This window comes from Coregonus lavaretus (assembly GCF_964263955.1).
Source record: "Coregonus lavaretus genome assembly, chromosome: 2".
NCBI lineage: Eukaryota > Metazoa > Chordata > Actinopteri > Salmoniformes > Salmonidae > Coregonus > Coregonus lavaretus.
The window spans coordinates 42,604,546-42,623,597 of NC_139989.1; the positions used below are offsets into that span (position 1 = coordinate 42,604,546).

Genomic DNA, 19,052 nt, shown 5'->3' on the forward strand with positions numbered 1-19,052 from the left:
CCTTAACCCAAACCCTAGCCTAGCTGATGTTAGCGAGCTAGCTAACGTTAGCCACCTAGCTAGAATTCATAACATATCATATGTTTTGAAAATTCGTAACATATTGTATGTTTTGCAAATTCGTACGAAATGGGTGATGGGCATCTACCAATTAACACATACCATACCAAACGTAACATATCATACTAAATGGAGTGTCCCAGATTTAAGTGCAGAATAATACGAAATGCTCTGAGACCAGGTTGCAACCACAGGTCCTCCATGAGAGAAGGCACTGCTCCATCAGTCTCAGCTGCAGCACCAGCAGGCTCCGAGACACCAACTGTCAGTGCCTCACAGACAGCATCCCTGACCCCCTGCAATACAGAGAGGGGACGGGCACCATCACATGAAGGGGACAAGAATGGGTTTTCTTACAAAACAGCAATAGAAAGCAAATAAAAAAAGCAAAAAAAATGCTGTTAGTGATAAAAAACAAAATCAGAATATGTTTGAGATGCAATGTCAAGTTTCTGCATACTTTATGTATATGTCATTGAATTATCAAAGTATTAATTTTGCATTCCCAATATTCTTTATTTTTATTATGCTTAATTTTGAGAGTATTTAAAGTAAATGTTCCTTGCCACAAACCACACTTTGTAGTACTATTCTTGTTTGAGGTCTTCATTATTATTAATACTACTATTGTTATTGAGATACTAATACTAACGCTACTATTGTTATTGAGATACTAATACTACTATTGTTATTGAGATACAAATAGTACTATTGTTATTGAGATACTAATACTACTATTGTTATTGAGATACTAATAGTACTATTGTTATTAAGATACTAATACTACTATTGCTATTGAGATACTAATACTACTAATACTACTATTGTTATTGAGATACTGTTATTGAGATACTACTATTATTAGAGTTCTCTGAGTGTGATGTAAATATTATTTTATTTTTGTAAACCCTATGAGTCCTCTGGTGTGTTGAACACTTAGGCTGTTGCTTATCCTTTTGTATGTGACTGTGTCATCTCTTATTAACACTATGATGTCCTAAGGCAATAAAGAGATACTCCCTTTAACATTGACATACACCATGAAAACAATGGTGCCTTCAACAAAGCTGATTGTTAGCGAACGGTAACTAATGTTCATGTCTGAAAGTAAAGGGCCGTATTGATCACCATAGGTGTCATCTTGGATCCATACACTTAAAACACACTGATGATGAGAGAAAATCAGACAGACTTCACTGATGGATTTCTTTTTTTTCTTTTTTACTGTTGTATTCAGTTACATATGAGTAGATAGGTAGCTAAAACACTACCTTGTTTCAATCAATCATTACTTCTTAAGAAGCAATAAACAAATAAAAGGATAGTATTCGAGTGCTCAGCGTATTGTAACAAAAATATGGCAGTAGTTGGTACATTTATCAGCAAGGCACCAAAGGTATTAATATCTGATTTGTTTGTCCCTGGTTGTTTTGAGAGGTTGCCTGAATATTAACAAAACCTACTCCTGGATTGTGAGTGTTAAAAACATAAAAATAAAAATAAAGAACAAATTGAAAAAATACAGAAATATTTCCTTCTGTCTATTGTACCAGTGATGACTCCTCCAAACCCTGCATTATACGTGAAGAGAGAGAGAGATGTGGGAGGGGCTTAGATAAGGGGTTAGACCATCCCTTCTCTCCTTGGTCAGTGGAGGAGAGAAAATGGTGTGTATGGGGGGGTGAAAAGAATGTGATTAATGCAAGTACTCATGACGAGTGCAGTGGCATTCCTACTTATTCATACAGACAGACCATGTAAAAAACACAAGCATATTGTCATCAGAGTTCAGTTCACAGAGCCAGAGGAGAGGGAGTTCCACACAGGGCCCTCCTCCTTAGCCACACTATAGGGCAGAACAGATACAAGGATTGGTTGATAACACCTGCCAATCGATCCCTCTTGACCTGATGGCCCTCCTCCGGCACTACCTTCCCACTCCTTAGTGGAGGTGGGCGTTGAGGTCGTACTTCTCACAGAACTTGTCTGTGAAGGGGATGCAGGTGAGCAGCTCACACCAGTCACACTTGATGGGGTAGACATAGAAAAGCACCACGAGGCCGGCGAACAGCCCCAAGAACACCACCAGGAAGACGATGATCTGCAACCGCTTGCGGTACATGTCCATGCGTCCGAAGCTGATGTAGGGCAGGAAGGCGAAGGACAAGAAGAAGCCAGAGATGAATCCAAAGATGTGGGCAAAGTTGTCGATCCAGGGCAGCAGGCCGAAGGCGAAGAGGAAGAGCACAACACACAGCAGCTTGATGAAGGCCCGCCATGGCTGGGCCAGGATCTGCCAGCTCTGGAACAGCTCCACAAACAGGCAGGCCAGGATGCCAAACTGGGAGCCCGCCGGACCCACCTGATGGAGGGAGTGGGAGAGAGAGGGACCGGTCAGTCAGAGGAAAAGGTCAACATAGAAATACTCAGCACCTATATTAGACACATTCTATGAGCTGCACAAAACAATGAAAAATCACCCCCAAAGTCTGAATCACACATCTTGTTTGTCTCATCCGACACTATTACCACTCATCTGATCTGATCTGTCCAAATTGAACCCTACATATTGAGGTGTGTGTGTTAATGTGTGTTATAGGGGTTTATTGAGTACCTCTGCTCTGTAGGGCAGGAAGATGGCGCTGGCCAGGTTGCCAGTGATGCCAGACAGGATGTATATGATGGAGATCCTCAGCCAGCCTGCCAGCTTCTCCAGATCTCTCAGGATGGTCATCTGGAAGCACACTGACACCATGCAGTGAAGGATCCTACAGGGGGACAGAAAGACACGTTACACCAAGCAGTGAAGGATCCTACATGGGGACAGAAAGACACGTTACACCATGCAGTGAAGGATCGTACAGCATGTATGCGCGTTTGCGCGTGAATGTAAGAGTATGTCCTCGTCATGTGATGGAGGGATCCAGCTAATCCACCTGCTTTGAGAAGGCACCTCCACAGCCAGCCAACCAGGGATCTCTAGGTTATCCATCATTGCTCTGCTGTCTGTCTATCTCCTCAAGCCTAATGAGGGCTGCTGCCTGCAGAGAGGCCACTTCCTTTAATTACCCCGGAGAGGAGAGAGAGGAGAGCAGAGGAGACAGATAAGAGGCAGCAGAGAGATGAAGGAGGACTGCTACTCTGCTCCCTCCTCAGAGTGGTACGGTACTGTACACTCAGCTCATTCTACTAATAGGCTCATGACATCTGCGCTGTGGAACCACTGACATTCTGACTGAAGGAGTTATTGGAGAAAGTGTACATGGAACATAATGGATCAGTGAGAGGACACATAATTGGTCACCCAATGGAGCGTTTGGAATTGTTGGTCACCCTTCTGCATCATCGTAATGCAACTGCTCCAGGGATGGCTAACAGTACAGTACCAGTCAAATGTATTAAATGCTGCTAAGATGGACAGAGGATTTGTGATGAAATGGCAGGGGCAGGCAGCCACTTACCCAGCATGCAGGAAGAGAGAGAGCCACAGTCTGTAGAACTGATCTGGGATCTCTGGGTTAAGGAAAGGCAGCAGGCCACACACATCATCCATGCAGTGAACCTGGGGGAGGAGGTAGAATACATCAAATACAGGACACCATCTCTCTCTCCCTCTCTCTCTTTGTCTCTGTTACACACCCACACACACACACACACACACACACACACACACAATAGCATAATTGATACCCACTGGATTTACAATAACTTTTTTTTACTGTCATGCTATTCTAAGATAAACATGCCACTGCACGTATTAGTGGTAGAGGATGGCATTTTCATTTGACACTTATTGTGGAATGAATACATCATATTTATAATGAAGAACATTCTGTCTGAATATATTTATTTGGCCCTCTATATTCTGTACCTCAGAGCAGAGGGGATTACTGTGAGGACAATTTGTCTACTCAGTAGGGAATTGCATGGCACCCTTTATGGTGATTCAACACTATCTAATCTCACAGCTTAGACCTTCCTCTGCTCCTCAACGGCTGCCTCTGACTCATCCTGTCTCGTTAACCTAGTTGGAACGGGCCGGGGTTATGGTCTGGGTTATGAAGGGGTCAGGACTGGGGATATCGTATCCATCATTCTAGCTAGCCACTAAAGATGACTTGGCAATATACTAATGCAATGCAATAGTCAGATGGAGGTAGAAGTAGAGAGATGCTTACTTACTTGGGAGCATAGAGTAGCCTCCTCGTGGAAGTAGCCCTTCATGAAGTCACAATACTCCCTGGACGTGATCTCACACCTGAGGAACAGGAGAACCACAGCATGACCTCATGACCACACACTCTCTTGACTCCTCCTCTTCATGTGCACTGATAGGTCATGAACAAGACACATGGTGACCACTACATTGCTTACATATTGCTGCTTTACCAGATCAGTGCAGATGAACGCAAGAGGGGAGAGGAAGTCAATTTAGATTATTGAGATGCAGCCCCTGCATTGTTTAAGCATCCATCTACCAACTACATGTACCACAGACATAGGCAAATCACCACCAGTGTCAATAGTAAATAGACTCATAGGAATGTGTGTGTGTGTCTGGTATGAATGTATGCATGTTTGGTTTTGTATGTAGGTTCTCCTCACCTCCCTTTTGTGCCGATGCAGCAGGGCCGGCCTGTGATGGTGCAGTCTATGTGAGGCAGGTTGGTGTGGTTCCCTGTGTTGTACCTGGTGCAAACCTAAAAACACAGCCAGAGGAAACAGTTAGACACTGAATGATTGACAGGTCCTCTGACCTCTCACCCTGTCATCCTGACCAATAGGGTCCACAATACTCACTGGCCACTTGGTGATGTCATCAAGCCATTCATGCGGTGCCACTGATGCAGGCTCTAGACAGATCCTGTTGTGGCGAGAAAAATATTAATGAAATATTAGTATGGATACACAGTACTGTCAGTGGTCCCAATAAACACACAATGTAACTACAGTAGCATTAGGAGTGTGACGGCATACTGCTGAATGTAAGCGTGGTTCTCTCACCTGGGGTCCTGATGGCACACTGAGCCGTACTGCCTGTCTTTGCCCTCCAGCTGAGGGGTGCTGGGATGCCACGGCCACTTCACCCACACGGCCAGAGTACTCTGAGACAAAACAAAGATGTAAAGGAAAAAATATTGACCCCTGACTAAGTCTCTCATGGAGGTAGAGTAGAAAATAGTGAGGTAGAGAGAGTGAGTGAGAGAGAGTGAGGTAGAGAGAGAGAGTGAGGTAGAGAGAGTGAGGTAGAGAGAGTGAGTGAGAGAGAGTGAGGTAGAGAGAGTGAGATAGAGAGAGACAAAGAGAGAGAATAGGTCAGCTCAGAGACTCACGACTCACCGAACACTCCTCCTCTGAGGTCTGTAGACAGCCGGAGCGGTCGTTGCGTACACAGCAGGCAGAGTGTCTCTCTATGTCTCTCTTGTCCCGGATCAGGTCGTGCACCTGCTGGTCCTGACGCATGCAGGGAGAGAACTTGGCCCCCAGGTGGATCAGAGCCTCCTAACGAGGGAGAGACAGACGGCATGCAGACAGTGAGGAATAGACACGTAAAACACCATCACTTTATCAGGCCTAGTTCACATAAGTACCTGTCAAACTGAATGGATTGGACATACAGTATCTGGTCATGGAATATGGGTGCAATGTGAATGTGCTTACCGAACTGGGCCCCACCCAGAAGTTCTCTTGTTGTACAAACTTGACATTTTCATATACACCTTTGTTTCTTAGAACCTGGGGAGGAAAACATTTCATATTTAAAGTTGATCCTGGAATGATGGAATAGAAGGTCATAATAGGCTAACGACTGTAAGATCATTGTAAAGCTGTAATGATTTGTTCGGACATTTCTTGATTTTAGTTTTTGATTATTTGTTTGACATTTTACTGCACTGTTAGGAGCTAGTAACACAAGCATTTCACTGCACCCACTATAACACCTGCTAAACTGTGTACACAACCAATAAACTTTGATTTGACTAGGGAAGTGAGGTGGAACTCACAGAATCAACCGTCTCGTGCTGGGAGAAGCCCACGGGGGCGATGCCATAGATGCAGACAGCCAGGATGGTGATCAGCAAGTGGACAACAGTGATCCAGTATGTAAAGAAAGGCCTGATGGAAACACAATGTCCATATTAGTAAACAACGGTTTTAACACAGAGGTGCTCTACACTACACCAATGATCTCATATATTGGACACATTGAGCCTCAGCATGGTCTTGGAGAGCATTACCTATGGTCATCCATGTCCTCTATCTGCCTCTTAACATAGCTGTCGATGCGCTTGCGGTAGGTGCGGTTGGTGAGCTTTCCCACCATGCCCAGCCCGTAGGGCCTCTTCTCCCGAGCGAACAACTTCTTGACGGGCACAACGATGCGCTGCCCCCGCCGCTGTCCATTCACACTCACCACCTCCTGCCGCAAGGGCACCTTGGGCGGTCCCGGGGTTCCCTCTTTGGCCTTACGCCACCCTCGCTCTAGAGGCCTGGGAGGGGAGGGGAGACAGAGAGGAGGAGGGGTAACGTCAGTGATGACAAATTAAAGAGGAACCCATCACTGAACCACCAGTGGGGAGTGTGTGGGTTCTCTTTAAACCAAACACTGTGTCAACACAACTGAATGGTTCACTGAGATGCTCTGGTATTGTATAATGAACTATTGGATACTGGCAACAGGAAACCAAAGATACTCTAGTCATTTCAGATCTGTTGTTTCTGTGTACTTGTTGTCATGATGAGTGTGCCTGACTCACAGCATGAGGTGGCTCCTCTCCAGTTCAGTCTTGTCCAGAGCACTGCCGGTCAGCTCCGTCTCGTCCAGCTTACTGCCCTCCTCCTGCACCACATCCATCATAGCCGCCTCCGACGGAGACTCAAACACCTCGTCAGCGTATGTGGACAACTCCTCCTGCATCAGACAGTCCTGGGGGAGGGATTAGGAGGGGGTAGGACAGGTCAGAGAACAGTAGTGGGTGGAAACTAGACACATGAGATTTCCCTGGTCAGCTCACACAAGGCCATAATGAAAACACACACCAGCTGGTCGGCCAATCACAGGCCATTAGACTTTATCCTAGACTGCAACTCTGTTAGAGACCTCCAGGGGGTGCTGTATGTCCTCTTTTAGATGGAGGCTTGAGATTAGTTTCTAACTACAGACAGAGTAGATGAGGACGTGTCCTTACTCTGGCGAAGAAGGATGTGTCCAGCTCATCAGGTAAGTCCACCACGTCCTCCTCCATGAAGCTGGCAGGGGTGAAGCTGCGCCTCTGGGTCCGCCGCAGGGTGGTGTTTTCCCGCAGGGAGCGCCCCTGAGACGCACACACACACACACACACACACACACACACACACACACACACACAGTATAAGCTGTCACATAGCACAGCAGGTTGTAGTGTTTTGTCTAGTGACATACAGCAAGCAAACGGTGCACACACACACACACACACACACACACACACACACTCTAACATTGAGCCGAGTGTATTCTTGCATGTCAGAATTGTTGGTGACAGTACCTCATAATTATAACACATGCATTGTAGGCATATCACAGCTTGAGTACCCATGTTTGTTCATACCTCCATGTCACTCTTGCACTTCCAAAATGGTAAGCTCTTTCATAACAGTAGTTCTAAGCACAGCATTGCTGCTCTTGTACATGCAGCACATATTGTGCTCTTCCTCAACACTGAATGACACAGCACAGAGATAACAGACTGTGTCCTTTTGAAAATAAATGAATCAGCCCTGATGGAACACAGTGTTGTTTTAGAACGCTGGGGGCTGACTGATTCCACACAACTGATCAGGCCATGCTGTTTCACTGATTGGAGGGTACCTTATCGATTAAGGGAAGAGTTTGGTCATAGTGGTACTGGGTGGGTATGGTTTGGATCTGTGTGTACAGTATAGTAGAGGGCTTTAGCAGTTGACAGTCTCTAAAAGAATAAATCACTTCAATAGAATGTCTTGTCACACAGCAAGCTCACCTTAACCAGAGCTGCTGCTGCCCTGAAGCTCATCTTGGCGACGGACTCCCTCTTGCGTCGTCGCGGCAGCCGGTTGAGGCCTGAGCGGGAGGAGGTGAAGGAGCAGAGGGAGGCGGCGCCGGGGGTGATGGGGGTCTGGGGCACACTGTACCCGTCCACCTCCTCCACCATACGGAACGCACGCCCCCGCGCCAACGGGTCCACGATCTGAAGATGACAGAGACATGCAGCAGGGTTAAGAACGGGCTAGCTAGGAATGAGTTGATATTGTGAAACTCTAGATTATGTTCGAATAATCTACCTAGATTATAATTGAAAAAATACTGTGGAGATGAAAGATAAATATCGATACATCAAAAAATATATTATCAAGATCTACAATGAAACCCTCACTGAGGTGCTAAAATACTATAGGCATAAAGACCAAATATATAGATGGCAGAGGTACCATACCTTCTGCATGCCAAAGGCATGTGCTGAGGAGGGCACGTAGAGGGGCGGGGGCGTCTCGGTGCTGGTCAGAGAGATGTTGTCCTGACTGGACAGGTCCATCTCCCTGATCACCTGGGGCTTCAGACGGCCGTATCGCAGGCTGCAGTGGCGCAGACTCTTCCTCTGCCATTTCTGGGTGGCATCGCCGTCCTTACTGACCCCGAACCAGTCCGCTGTGCCCCTGACACCACAAACACCAGCCACTCAGTCCGCAGGCAGCACACATCTCATCTCACGAACCCCAACCCACCCACAGAACTCTCTCAGTCGGATCACCTAGTTCCGCAGGAATTCTCTCATAGAGGGAGTCTATTAACTCCAGCTATCTAGCAAAGAGTGCGTCAGTAAATGGCCTGTGAGATATGGAGCTGTTGATAGATGTCGCTCCTCAAAGCCCTGTTTGGAAGAGTGGGTGGGCAAACATGCAATGGACTGATAACGCCACACTTCCCAAGAAAGGAAAAAATGACTAATTGCCCTCGACTGTACTAGTAATAGGCCATCAGGCACAGAGAGAGGGAATAAGCCCGGACATGTTCCAGTCCAGGCACGCGCGCACGCGTGCACACACGCACACGCACACGCACACACGCACACACACACACACACACACACACACACACACACACACACACACACACACACACACACACACACACACACAGCCAACCACTCTCTCAGGGGTCTGGTGTATATTGTATAACTTGCCCTGCCTTTGCAGCATTACAGCACAGTAATAAAGTCATAAACATTTGAATCAATGTAAAGACTGAACTTCCTCCACTCTCAAAGCATGCTGGAGGCATTCTGTTGCCGGAAGCCACCAACAAAATCAGTCAATTTCCTCCATACTTAAGATGACTAACTTTAGAATAAAGAGATTTTTGGAATGGACCATTCTATTACAAAGTGACCCTGTTAAAGGAGTAGTTCACTATTTTACAACTTGATGTTAGATGGTTCCTTGCGCTGAAAGTAGTTTATGGGCCAGGAGAAACTGTAATCTATGGTTCAGTTCACTTTAAACATCCACTACAAACTTCAGCTAACTTTAGCCACCACAATTAACGATCAATGGAAGTGATGGAGCATGTGAGCATGTTTTTTTTAATGGCCAAATCAAACCTAATATGGAGTTGATTTGAAATGATTTCAGGTGATTTCAAGTTTGTAGTGGATGTTTAAAGAGAACTGAACCATAGACTACAGTTTGTAGCTCAGTTGGTAGAGCATGGTGCTTGCAGTGCCAGGGTTGTGGGTTCGATTCCCATGGGGGACAAGTACAAAAAAAGTATAACAAATTTATGCAGTTGCTCTAGATACAAGCGTCTGCTAAATAACTTAAATGTAAATCAGCAACATACTGTATTCACAGCTTCAGCCCCAGGGCTGGAAGTGGAACTATCCCACTGAGGAAGTTGAGTTGTCTGTGTCTCTAAACTAGTTAATTACCTGCTAGAGGGTGTGTTTGGGAATGTTCCCTATCCTGAAGTCTTGAACACTTCTCACAGAGCCTGCCTGCTCCATGACATGACATGTATTGCAATTCGATACTGTGATTTTATTGTGGTTGATGTTCCAAACATATTGCTCACAATATGTCTTCTGCAGAGGGACAAGAGAGAGCCATGAGAAAAATAGTTTTGATCAGTCATGGAAATAAAAGTGCATGATAATATCGTATCATGAGGTCCCTGGCAATTCCCAGCCCTACTTCCTAGCAATAGTTATTATAGCCCACTAAACTCTTACTGTACCTGTTGCATGTGAAGGATTATTCTGGGTAATATGGACAGATCATTTGAAATACTGTGTCCTGTGTTCCTCTGGGTTGTGGATGGCTGTACCCTGTGGATGGATGTACTATCTCTATCAGTGTGTCAGTGACATGATTGAATTTCTGGCATTCCAGACCAGCTGCCCTGTCCTCCAGGTCGTGGCGTGTCATCAGAGCGTGCCAGCCTGCCTGCCATCCGTGACCTCTGAGGCTATAAATAGACCTCTGCCTGATGGAACATCTGGAGCACCTCTCTGCCTCTACCTCTCTCTCTCTACCTCTGCCCCTCTCTCTCTCTACCTCTGCCCCATTCTCTCTCTACCTCTGCCCCTCTCTCTCTCTACCTCTGCCCCATTCTCTCTCTACCTCTGCCCCTCTCCCTCTCTACCTCTGCCCCTCTCTCTCTCCCTCTCTCTCTCTCTCTCTCTCTCTCTCTCTCTCTCTCTCTCTACAGTACCTCTGTCTCTCTCTCTCTGCCCTCTCTCTACCTCTGCCCCCCTCTCCCTCTCCCTAAGTCTCTCTCTCTCTACCTATGTCTCTCTCTCTCTCTCTACCTATGTCTCTCTCTCTCTCTCTCTCTCTCTCTCTCTCTCTCTCTCTCTGCCCCTCTCTCTCTCTCTACCTCTGCCTCTCTCTTGCGCTCTCTCTCTACCTCTCTCTATTTCTCTGTATCTCTCTACCTCTCTCTCTCTCTCTCTCTCTCTCTCTCTCTCTCTCTTCTCTCTCTCTCTCTCTCTCTCTGTCTCTCTACCTCTGTCTCTCTACCTCTGTCTCTCTACCTCTGTCTCTCTACCTCTGTCTCTCTACCTATGTCTCTCTACCTCTGTCTCTCTCTACCTCTCTCTCTCTCTCCCTGTCTCTGCCTGTCTCTATCTCTGTCTCTGCCTCCTTTCTTCCGTGAGCTGTTGTTTTCTATTGAATCATATAACCTGTACATTCAATAAGGATCACAATACAATGTTCTCTGCCTCTGCCAGTCTAATCTAATCAGTTGCTACAGAAGGCCACGCTAACCCAACCCTACCGCTATACACAAACTAACCAGAATGGCTTAGTTTAAAGAGCAGCTCAGGTTATTTTAAGACTCAGTCAAATGCAATGATGGTCTTTTAGTGACTGTAACATCAAATCAGTGGTCCCTAACTCACACAGAGATTCATAAATCTAAGGCGTCATTATTGCCGCTTAGTCTTTGGTCTGACCACAATGGAATGTGGTGGTTGTTGTGTATTCCAGGAAAATGGCAGGTCCCCGTGTTGGGCCCCTTTATTATGACTAACTAAGAGTCAGATGTGTCAATGAGGTGAGTCATATAACAACACCAGTCATAGCACAGGAGAGAGAGAAAACAATAGCACCCCTGAAGAGAGGCTTATAGCTATAGGCAATGGAAGAGAGTTCATTCAGTTCCTTCAAGCTGTCTGTGTCTTTATGCCTGATACAGTATTCTATCTTACAGCACTCTCTTGATAATTCTCTCTGTTCTGAACTTCATACTGTTTGTACTCTCCAGATCTGAGCCCCCACCAACATAACCTAGGACACAAACATTGGGGGGGGGGGTAAACACTTAGCTAAACCTGTGTCAATATGTTATCCATCACAAGATGTTCTGGCTCCCCATGGTTGCTGTGGTAAACTGTTACATACTGTATGTTACTGTAATGTCATCATACAGGAAGTACTGTAGGCCCAGTCTGACCTCTGACCCCTGACATCTGGCCTGCAGTACCTGAGCAGGGTTCTGGAGAGAGAGTGATGCTTCCTGGGGCCGCGGCGAGATGCCCGCTGACCCTTAACGGGCACCGTGCTAATCCGCTCAAAGTGAACCCTCCTGCTGCTGGAGACGGGCAGGGGGCAGGGGGCGGGGAGAGAGGGTAGGAAGGTGAGAGGAGGAGGGTGGGAGGTGGAGGAGGACAGGGCAGGGCAAGAAAGAGAAGGAAAGAAGAAAAGAAGAGGTGGTGAGCAAGAAACAGCATCTAGAAAAGCAATAAAGGCAGCCATAGTGCAAAAGGAGTAAAGATTTTCAAGCATTGAAATTGTAAAGGGAAATAAAGTTAGAACATGCATTAGAATCATACACACTAACCAGACAAAGAATCAGGCATGCAGAGGGTTTTCCAACTCATTCATTCAGATTGTGAAGAATCAATGCACACAATCACAGCCACACAGTTACTTCAAGTTTTATACACTGTAATATGAGCCCATCTGCAGACCCAGACAGGCACTATGATAAAACATACCACAAACAAACGCCTATAAATATCAGTCTGTCCTGTCAAATATCCACTGTCCTCCAGACAAATTGCAGACAAAATCCACATGTCTGGTAAAAATCTATATGCAATCAAACCGCCAAACTGAAGTGGGTGGGCAATCAGGCAGAGGAACAGACATCATGGTCTCATGCCTTGTTACTGGCATCACACAAGTAGCCTACAGTAACACGAACTGGACAAAAACATGCCATACATGATTTACAGATCTGGAAAAACATGCTTATTTCACACCATCATGACAAATCGTAAAACTGAGTTCATAATCAAATATTTACAGTGGGCCCACTGCTCAACACCAAAGGTAACCAAATCACATGGAGGTCATATGATTCCGTGTCACAACCATGATCTAACCAATCAAGATGTCCTTCAGTAGCTCCAGAGCGTTGATATGTTCCCCTTACCTCTTGATGGTCTGTGTGATGGAGGACTGGCGTAGCAGGGGTGGCCGGCGGGGATCAAAGAGGTCGCGAGGCGGGGACCGGAGGTGGGAGGGCTCCACTGGCATGCTGATACTGCGGAGGAAACCCTGGCGCTTCACCGGCTGCAGCGGGGGGGGGGGGGGGGGGGGGGGGAGGGGAGACCCATGGAAAGAGACAGAGATTAAGTTCACACAATGAGAGCCATATTGCATGCAGAGATTCACATACAGTTACAACAGAGCACAACACAACACTGTGTGAGAGACAATGAGAAAGCAGGGAGATGAATGAAGACAGAGACCCAGAGAAGTAGTGTGGGACACAAGAAAAGGCAAGAGAGAGAGAGAGAGAGAGAGAGAGAGAGAGAGAGAGAGAGAGAGAGAGAGAGAGAGAGAGAGAGAGAGAGAGAGAGTCAATGGTAGGCTTCGAGGGGACTCCTATGGTAGGTACACCTATAGCTCATCTCTTGGCAGTAGTACTGTAGACTACTTTATCACTGACCTCAACCCAGAGTCTCTCAGAGCGTTCACAGTCAGCCCACTGACACCCCTATCAGACCACAGCAAAATCACAGTCTACTTGAACAGAGCCTCAATCATGAGGCATCAAAGCCAAATGAACTGAATAATATTAAAGAAATGCTATAGATGGAAGGAAAGTAGTGTGGGAAGTAATTGACAAATAAACAAACCAAAACAAAGACAAAGTCTTCTTCATGCTTTGTTGATTTCAAAAAAGCTTTTGACTCAATTTGGTATGAGGGCCTGCTATACAAATTTATGGAAAGTAGTGTTGGGGGAAAAACATACGACATTATAAAATCCATGTACACAAACATCAAGTGTGGGTTAAAATGGGCAAAAAACACACACATTTATTTCCACATGGCAGTGAGGTGAGACAGGGATGCAGATTAAGCCCCACCCTCTTCATCATATACAGTGGGGAGAACAAGTATTTGATACACTGCCGATTTTGCAGGTTTTCCTACTTACAAAGCATGTAGAGGTCTGTAATTTTTATCATAGGTACACTTCAACTGTGAGAGACGGAATCTAAAAAAATCCAGAAAAAAAATCCAGAAAATCACATTGTATGATTTTTAAGTAATTCATTTGCATTTTATTGCATGACATAAGTATTTGATCACCGGCTCTCACAGACCTGTTAGTTTTTCTTTAAGAAGCCCTCCTGTTCTCCACTCATTACCTGTATTAACTGCATCTGTTTGAACTCGTTACCTGTATAAAAGACACCTGTCCACACACTCAATCAAACAGACTCCAACCTCTCCACAATGGCCAAGACCAGAGAGCTGTGTAAGGACATCAGGGATAAAATTGTAGACCTGCACAAGGCTGGGATGGGCTACAGGACAATAGCCAAGCAGCTTGGTGAGAAGGCAACAACTGTTTGGCGCAATTATTAGAAAATGGAAGAAGTTCAAGATGACGGTCAATCACCCTCGGTCTGGGGCTCCATGCAAGATCTCACCTCGTGGGGCATCAATGATCATGAGGAAGGTGAGGGATCAGCCCAGAACTACACGGCAGGACCTGGTCAATGACCTGAAGAGAGCTGGGACCACAGTCTCAAAGAAAACCATTAGTAACACACTACGCCGTCATGGATTAAAATCCTGCAGCGCACGCAAGGTCCCCCTGCTCAAGCCAGCGCATGTCCAGGCCCGTCTGAAGTTTGCCAATGACCATCTGGATCATCCAGAGGAGGAATGGGAGAAGGTCATGTGGTCTGATGAGACAAAAATAAAGCTTTTTGGTCTAAACTCCACTCGCCGTGTTTGGAGGAAGAAGAAGGATGAGTACAACCCCAAGAACACCATCCCAACCGTGAAGCATGGAGGTGGAAACATCATTCTTTGGGGATGCTTTTCTGCAAAGGGGACAGGACGACTGCACCGTATTGAGGGGAGGATGGATGGGGCCATGTATCGCGAGATCTTGGCCAACAACCTCCTTCCCTCAGTAAGAGCATTGAGGATGGGTCGTGGCTGGGTCTTCCAGCATGACAACGACCCAAAACACACAGCCAGGGGAACTAAGGAGTGGCTCCGTAAGAAGCATCTCAACGTCCTGGAGTGGCCTAGCCAGTCTCCAGACCTGAAACCAATAGAAAATCTTTGGAGGGAGCTGAAAGTCCGTATTGCCAAGCGACAGCCCCGAAACCTGAAGGATCTGGAGAAGGTCTGTATGAAGGAGTTGGCCAAAATCCCTGCTGCAGTGTGTGCAAACCTGGTCAAGACCTACAGGAAACATATGATCTCTGTAAATTACAGACCTCTATATGCTTTGTAAGTAGGAAAAACAGCAAAATCGGCAGTGTATCAAATACTTGTTCTCCCCACTGTATATCAACGAATTGGCAAGGGCACTAGAACAGCCTGCAGCACCCGGCCTCACCCTACTAGAATTTGAAGTAAAATGTCTACTGTTTGCTGATGATCTGTTGCTTCTGTCACCAACCAAGGAGGGCCTACAGCAGCACCTAGATCTTCTGCACAGATTCTGTCAGACCTGGGCCCTGATAGTAAATCTCAGTAAGACAAAGATAATGGTGTTCCAAAAAAGGTCCAGTTGCCAGGACCACAAATACAAATTCTATCTAGACACCGTTGCCCTAGAGCACACAAAAAACTATACATACCTTCGGCCTAAACATCAGTGCCACAGGTAACTTCTAAAAAACTGTGAACGATCTGAGAGACAAGGCAAGAAGGGCCTTCTATGCCATCAAAAGGTACATAAAATTCGACATACCAATTAGGATCTGGCTAAAAATACTTTAATCAGTTATAGAACCCATTGCCCTTATGGTTGTGAGGTCTGGGGTCCGCTCACCAACCAAGAATTCACAAAATGGGACAAACACCAAATTGAGACTCTGCATGCAGAATTCTGCAAAAATGTCCTCTGTGTACAACGAAAAACACAAAATAATGCATGTAGAGCAGAATTAGGCCAATACCCGCTAATTATCAAAATCCAGAAAAGAGCTGTTTAATTCTACAACCACTTAAAATGAAGCGATTCCCAAACCTTCCATAACGAAGCCATCACCTACAGAGAGATGAACTTGGAGAAGAGTCCCCTAAGCAAGCTGGTCCTGGGGCTCTGTTCACAAACACAAACAGACCCCACAGAGCCCCAGGACAACAACACATTTAGACCCAACCAAATCATGAGAAAACAAAAAGAGAATTACTTCACACATTGGAAAGAATTAACAAAAAAACTGAGCAAACTACAATTCTATTTGGCCCTAAACAGAGAGTACACAGTGGCAGAATACCTGACCACTGTGACTGACCCAAACTTAAGGAAAGCTTTGACTATGTACAGACTCAGTGAGCATAGCCTTGCTATTGAGAAAAGCAGCCGTAGGCAGACCTGGCTCTCAAGAGAAGACAGGCTATGTGGACACTGCCCACAAAATGAGGTGAAAACTGAGCTGCACTTCCTAACGTCCTGCCAAATGTATTACCATATTAGAGACACATATTTCCCTCAGATTACACAGATCCACAAAGAACTAGAAAACAAACCCAATTTTGATAAACTCCCATGGCAGACCTGGGTGAAATACCACAGTGTACCATCACAGCAACAAGATTTGTGACCTGTTGCCACAAGAAAACCAGTGAAGAACAAACACCATTGTAAATACAACCCTTATTTATGTTTATTTATTTTCCCATTTGTACTTTAACTATTTGCACATTGTTACAACACTGTATATAGACATAATATGATATTTTAAATATATTTATTATTTTGGAACTTCAGAGAGTAATGTTTACTGTTAATTTTTATTGTTTATTTCACTTTTGTTTACTAGAGAGAGAGCGAGAGAGCGAAAGAGAGAGCGAGAGAGCGAGAGAGAAAGAGAGAGAGAGAGAGCGAGAGAGCGAGAGCGAGCGAGAGAGAGAGAGAGAGAGAGAGCGAGAGAGAGAGAGAGAGAGAGAGAGAGAGAAAGCGAGAGAGCGAGAGAGAGAGAGAGAGAAAGCGAGAGGGATAAAGCGAGAGAGAGAGAGAGAGAGAGAGAGAGAGAGAGAGAGAGAGAGAGAGAGAGAGAGAGAGAGAGAGAGAGAGTGAGAAAGAAGTCGAGAGAGTGTGTGCTGTACCTGAACGAAGGTGGGTGGCTCATCCAGGGACACCTGAGCAGTGGGAATGTCCAGTTTGAGCCATGGAGGCTTTTTCCTCTGCAGGCTGCTGGTGCTCTCACGGCGTGGTTCAGCCATGCTCCCGACCCCACCCCACGCCTCCCACCTACAGGGAGAGAGAGAGAGAGAGAGAGAGAGAGAGATGAAGGGAGAAATGAGATTTATACATTTCCATCCATCCTACAAGTGTAATCTCATCCTCCTCTTCCCTCAGGAGTTTCATTTAAAAGTCTAATCAACAATTTGTAAATGATAGCCTGAGAGCATCCCAATAATAGCTTGTGCTGCAGAGTCATTACACAAGATGGTGCTAATGAGCCTTGAGTCACCCCATGTGACAGGACAGGGTATGTCCTGCTATCATAAAACCAGTTAGAAAAGCAGAGAGCGCCAAATGGAAAGATTACCAGACCACAGCTGTTTACTCTTACCCAGAAAAAAGCACACGGAACCATTTAACAAAGCAATAAATATTTGTGCAGCGGGAGTGGGAAAGTTTATGATCTAAGGACTAATCCCTAAATGCCAGAGATTAAATTGAACATAATCCCACCTTGTCGTTATATATTGCTGTTTTCTAGGCCCAACGTGGGAGAGCCTAAATTGCTAGGTCTTTTCCCTGTGCCTTCCCATGACGCAGCCTTGAGACCACAGGTGGTGCAGCGAACCTCACCGGCCTCCGTCAGAGAAACCCCCTCATCACCAGAGCATCATTATCACCAATCCTTTACTTCAGCCTGGGTTCTCTCACAGTCTCACTTATCTCTAGAGGTATTTTATATCCTGATATTTTCCTCACTGCTGATTATGGTAAAATCATACTGTGTCCTTCAAACACCAGGATGGCACTTTTAAAGTGCTCTGCGACATTCTCCTCGGGGGCATCATAGGAAGATTGAAAGAATCGTTCACGAGGTGAAATACATGAATGTGTAAATAAAAGACTGCTTTCCACCGAGAAAAACACTCTACGTGCGCCATTGGGTAGTTCCTCACCAGAGTAGCTATTATTAAACCCTGTGATTGTGAGGAAAAACACTCTCCTCACTTGTCACATGATATTTGTCTTTCACAGACTCTAATTTTGCTCAAATGCCCCACAAGACCAGGGATGCGGGCCCTAATGAGGTATTGTGCTTTCACTTCAGCAGCATCAGAGGGTTATGAGCAGGCTGGCAACAGTCATACAGGGTCATGTATTCCCTTCTATGGTTACAGAGCTTTAGGTCCTTGGAAAGTCCATGGCAACATCGAGCACATCTGCTTTGCGTTGCATTTTAACACACTGCAGGCTCCTGTTTTAGCCCAAGTGATGATGGGAGCGTTCAGGTGAAACATAAATCCTGCCACAGAGCCAGCGAGGCTGACAATGAAGGTCAGTGGAAGGAGGCAGGAGTGAAACCCCAGGCCGGAGGCGCTGTCCACAGATAGAGAGAAGAGGAGAGAAGGTGAGGTCAACCACACTGTGCTAGTAACACCAGCCTGGTCCCAGTCAGCCAAGTCATCATTGACGGCCGCTGTTCACGAGCCATCGGTTCACAGCAGGACACACATGCAGTCAGTCCCATCCTGACCTGTCCTATCATGTGTGAAAATGGTCTAATACACACAACAACCTGGGTTCAAGTAGTATTTGCTTTATGTAAAATACTTTATCTGAGTTTGATTGCGCTTGCCTGGTGCAATGGAACCAAGGGAATAGTACAAAAAGTGCAAACCACGCCAATATGCCACTCCATATAGGCTCAATCAAATTCAGTAATTATTTGAAAGAAAACACATACTATTTGAACCCAGGTCTGACAGAGAGAGATCGTACTGAACAAGTCCATAAGCTTG

At 45.8% G+C, this 19,052-nt stretch overlaps 1 protein-coding gene across 1 annotated transcript; it reads right to left on the reverse strand.

Moving 5' to 3' along the window:
- Nucleotides 1-1,283: 1,283 nt before the first annotated feature.
- On the reverse strand, nucleotides 1,284-17,315 carry LOC311144133 (inactive rhomboid protein 1). The gene is made up of 17 exons (XM_084180120.1): nucleotides 17,175-17,315; nucleotides 13,016-13,155; nucleotides 8,514-8,733; nucleotides 8,061-8,267; nucleotides 7,251-7,376; nucleotides 6,819-6,988; nucleotides 6,300-6,551; nucleotides 6,066-6,177; nucleotides 5,722-5,796; nucleotides 5,401-5,562; nucleotides 5,065-5,165; nucleotides 4,861-4,924; nucleotides 4,666-4,760; nucleotides 4,243-4,318; nucleotides 3,522-3,622; nucleotides 2,675-2,828; nucleotides 1,284-2,422 (listed from the first exon to the last, which is right to left on the reverse strand). Exons 1-17 carry the CDS (start codon nucleotides 17,289-17,291, stop codon nucleotides 2,003-2,005), a joined length of 2,592 nt encoding a protein of 863 aa, XP_084036246.1. The 5' UTR covers nucleotides 17,292-17,315; the 3' UTR covers nucleotides 1,284-2,002.
- Between the last annotated feature and the right edge of the window lie 1,737 nt (nucleotides 17,316-19,052).

Excerpts from the sequence above, each read along its gene's own strand:
- LOC311144133 (XM_084180120.1), bottom strand. The coding sequence starts at position 17,291 with ATGGCTGAACCACGCCGTGAGAGCACCAGCAGCCTGCAGAGGAAAAAG. Across the intron at positions 8,734-13,015 it reads ATCACACAGACCATCAAGAG|GGGCACAGCGGACTGGTTCG; the intron begins GTAAGGGGAACA and ends TTGTGGTGTCAG. Across the intron at positions 3,623-4,242 it reads AGGCTACTCTATGCTCCCAA|GTTCACTGCATGGATGATGT; the intron begins GTAAGTAAGCAT and ends CTCCTCCCCCAG.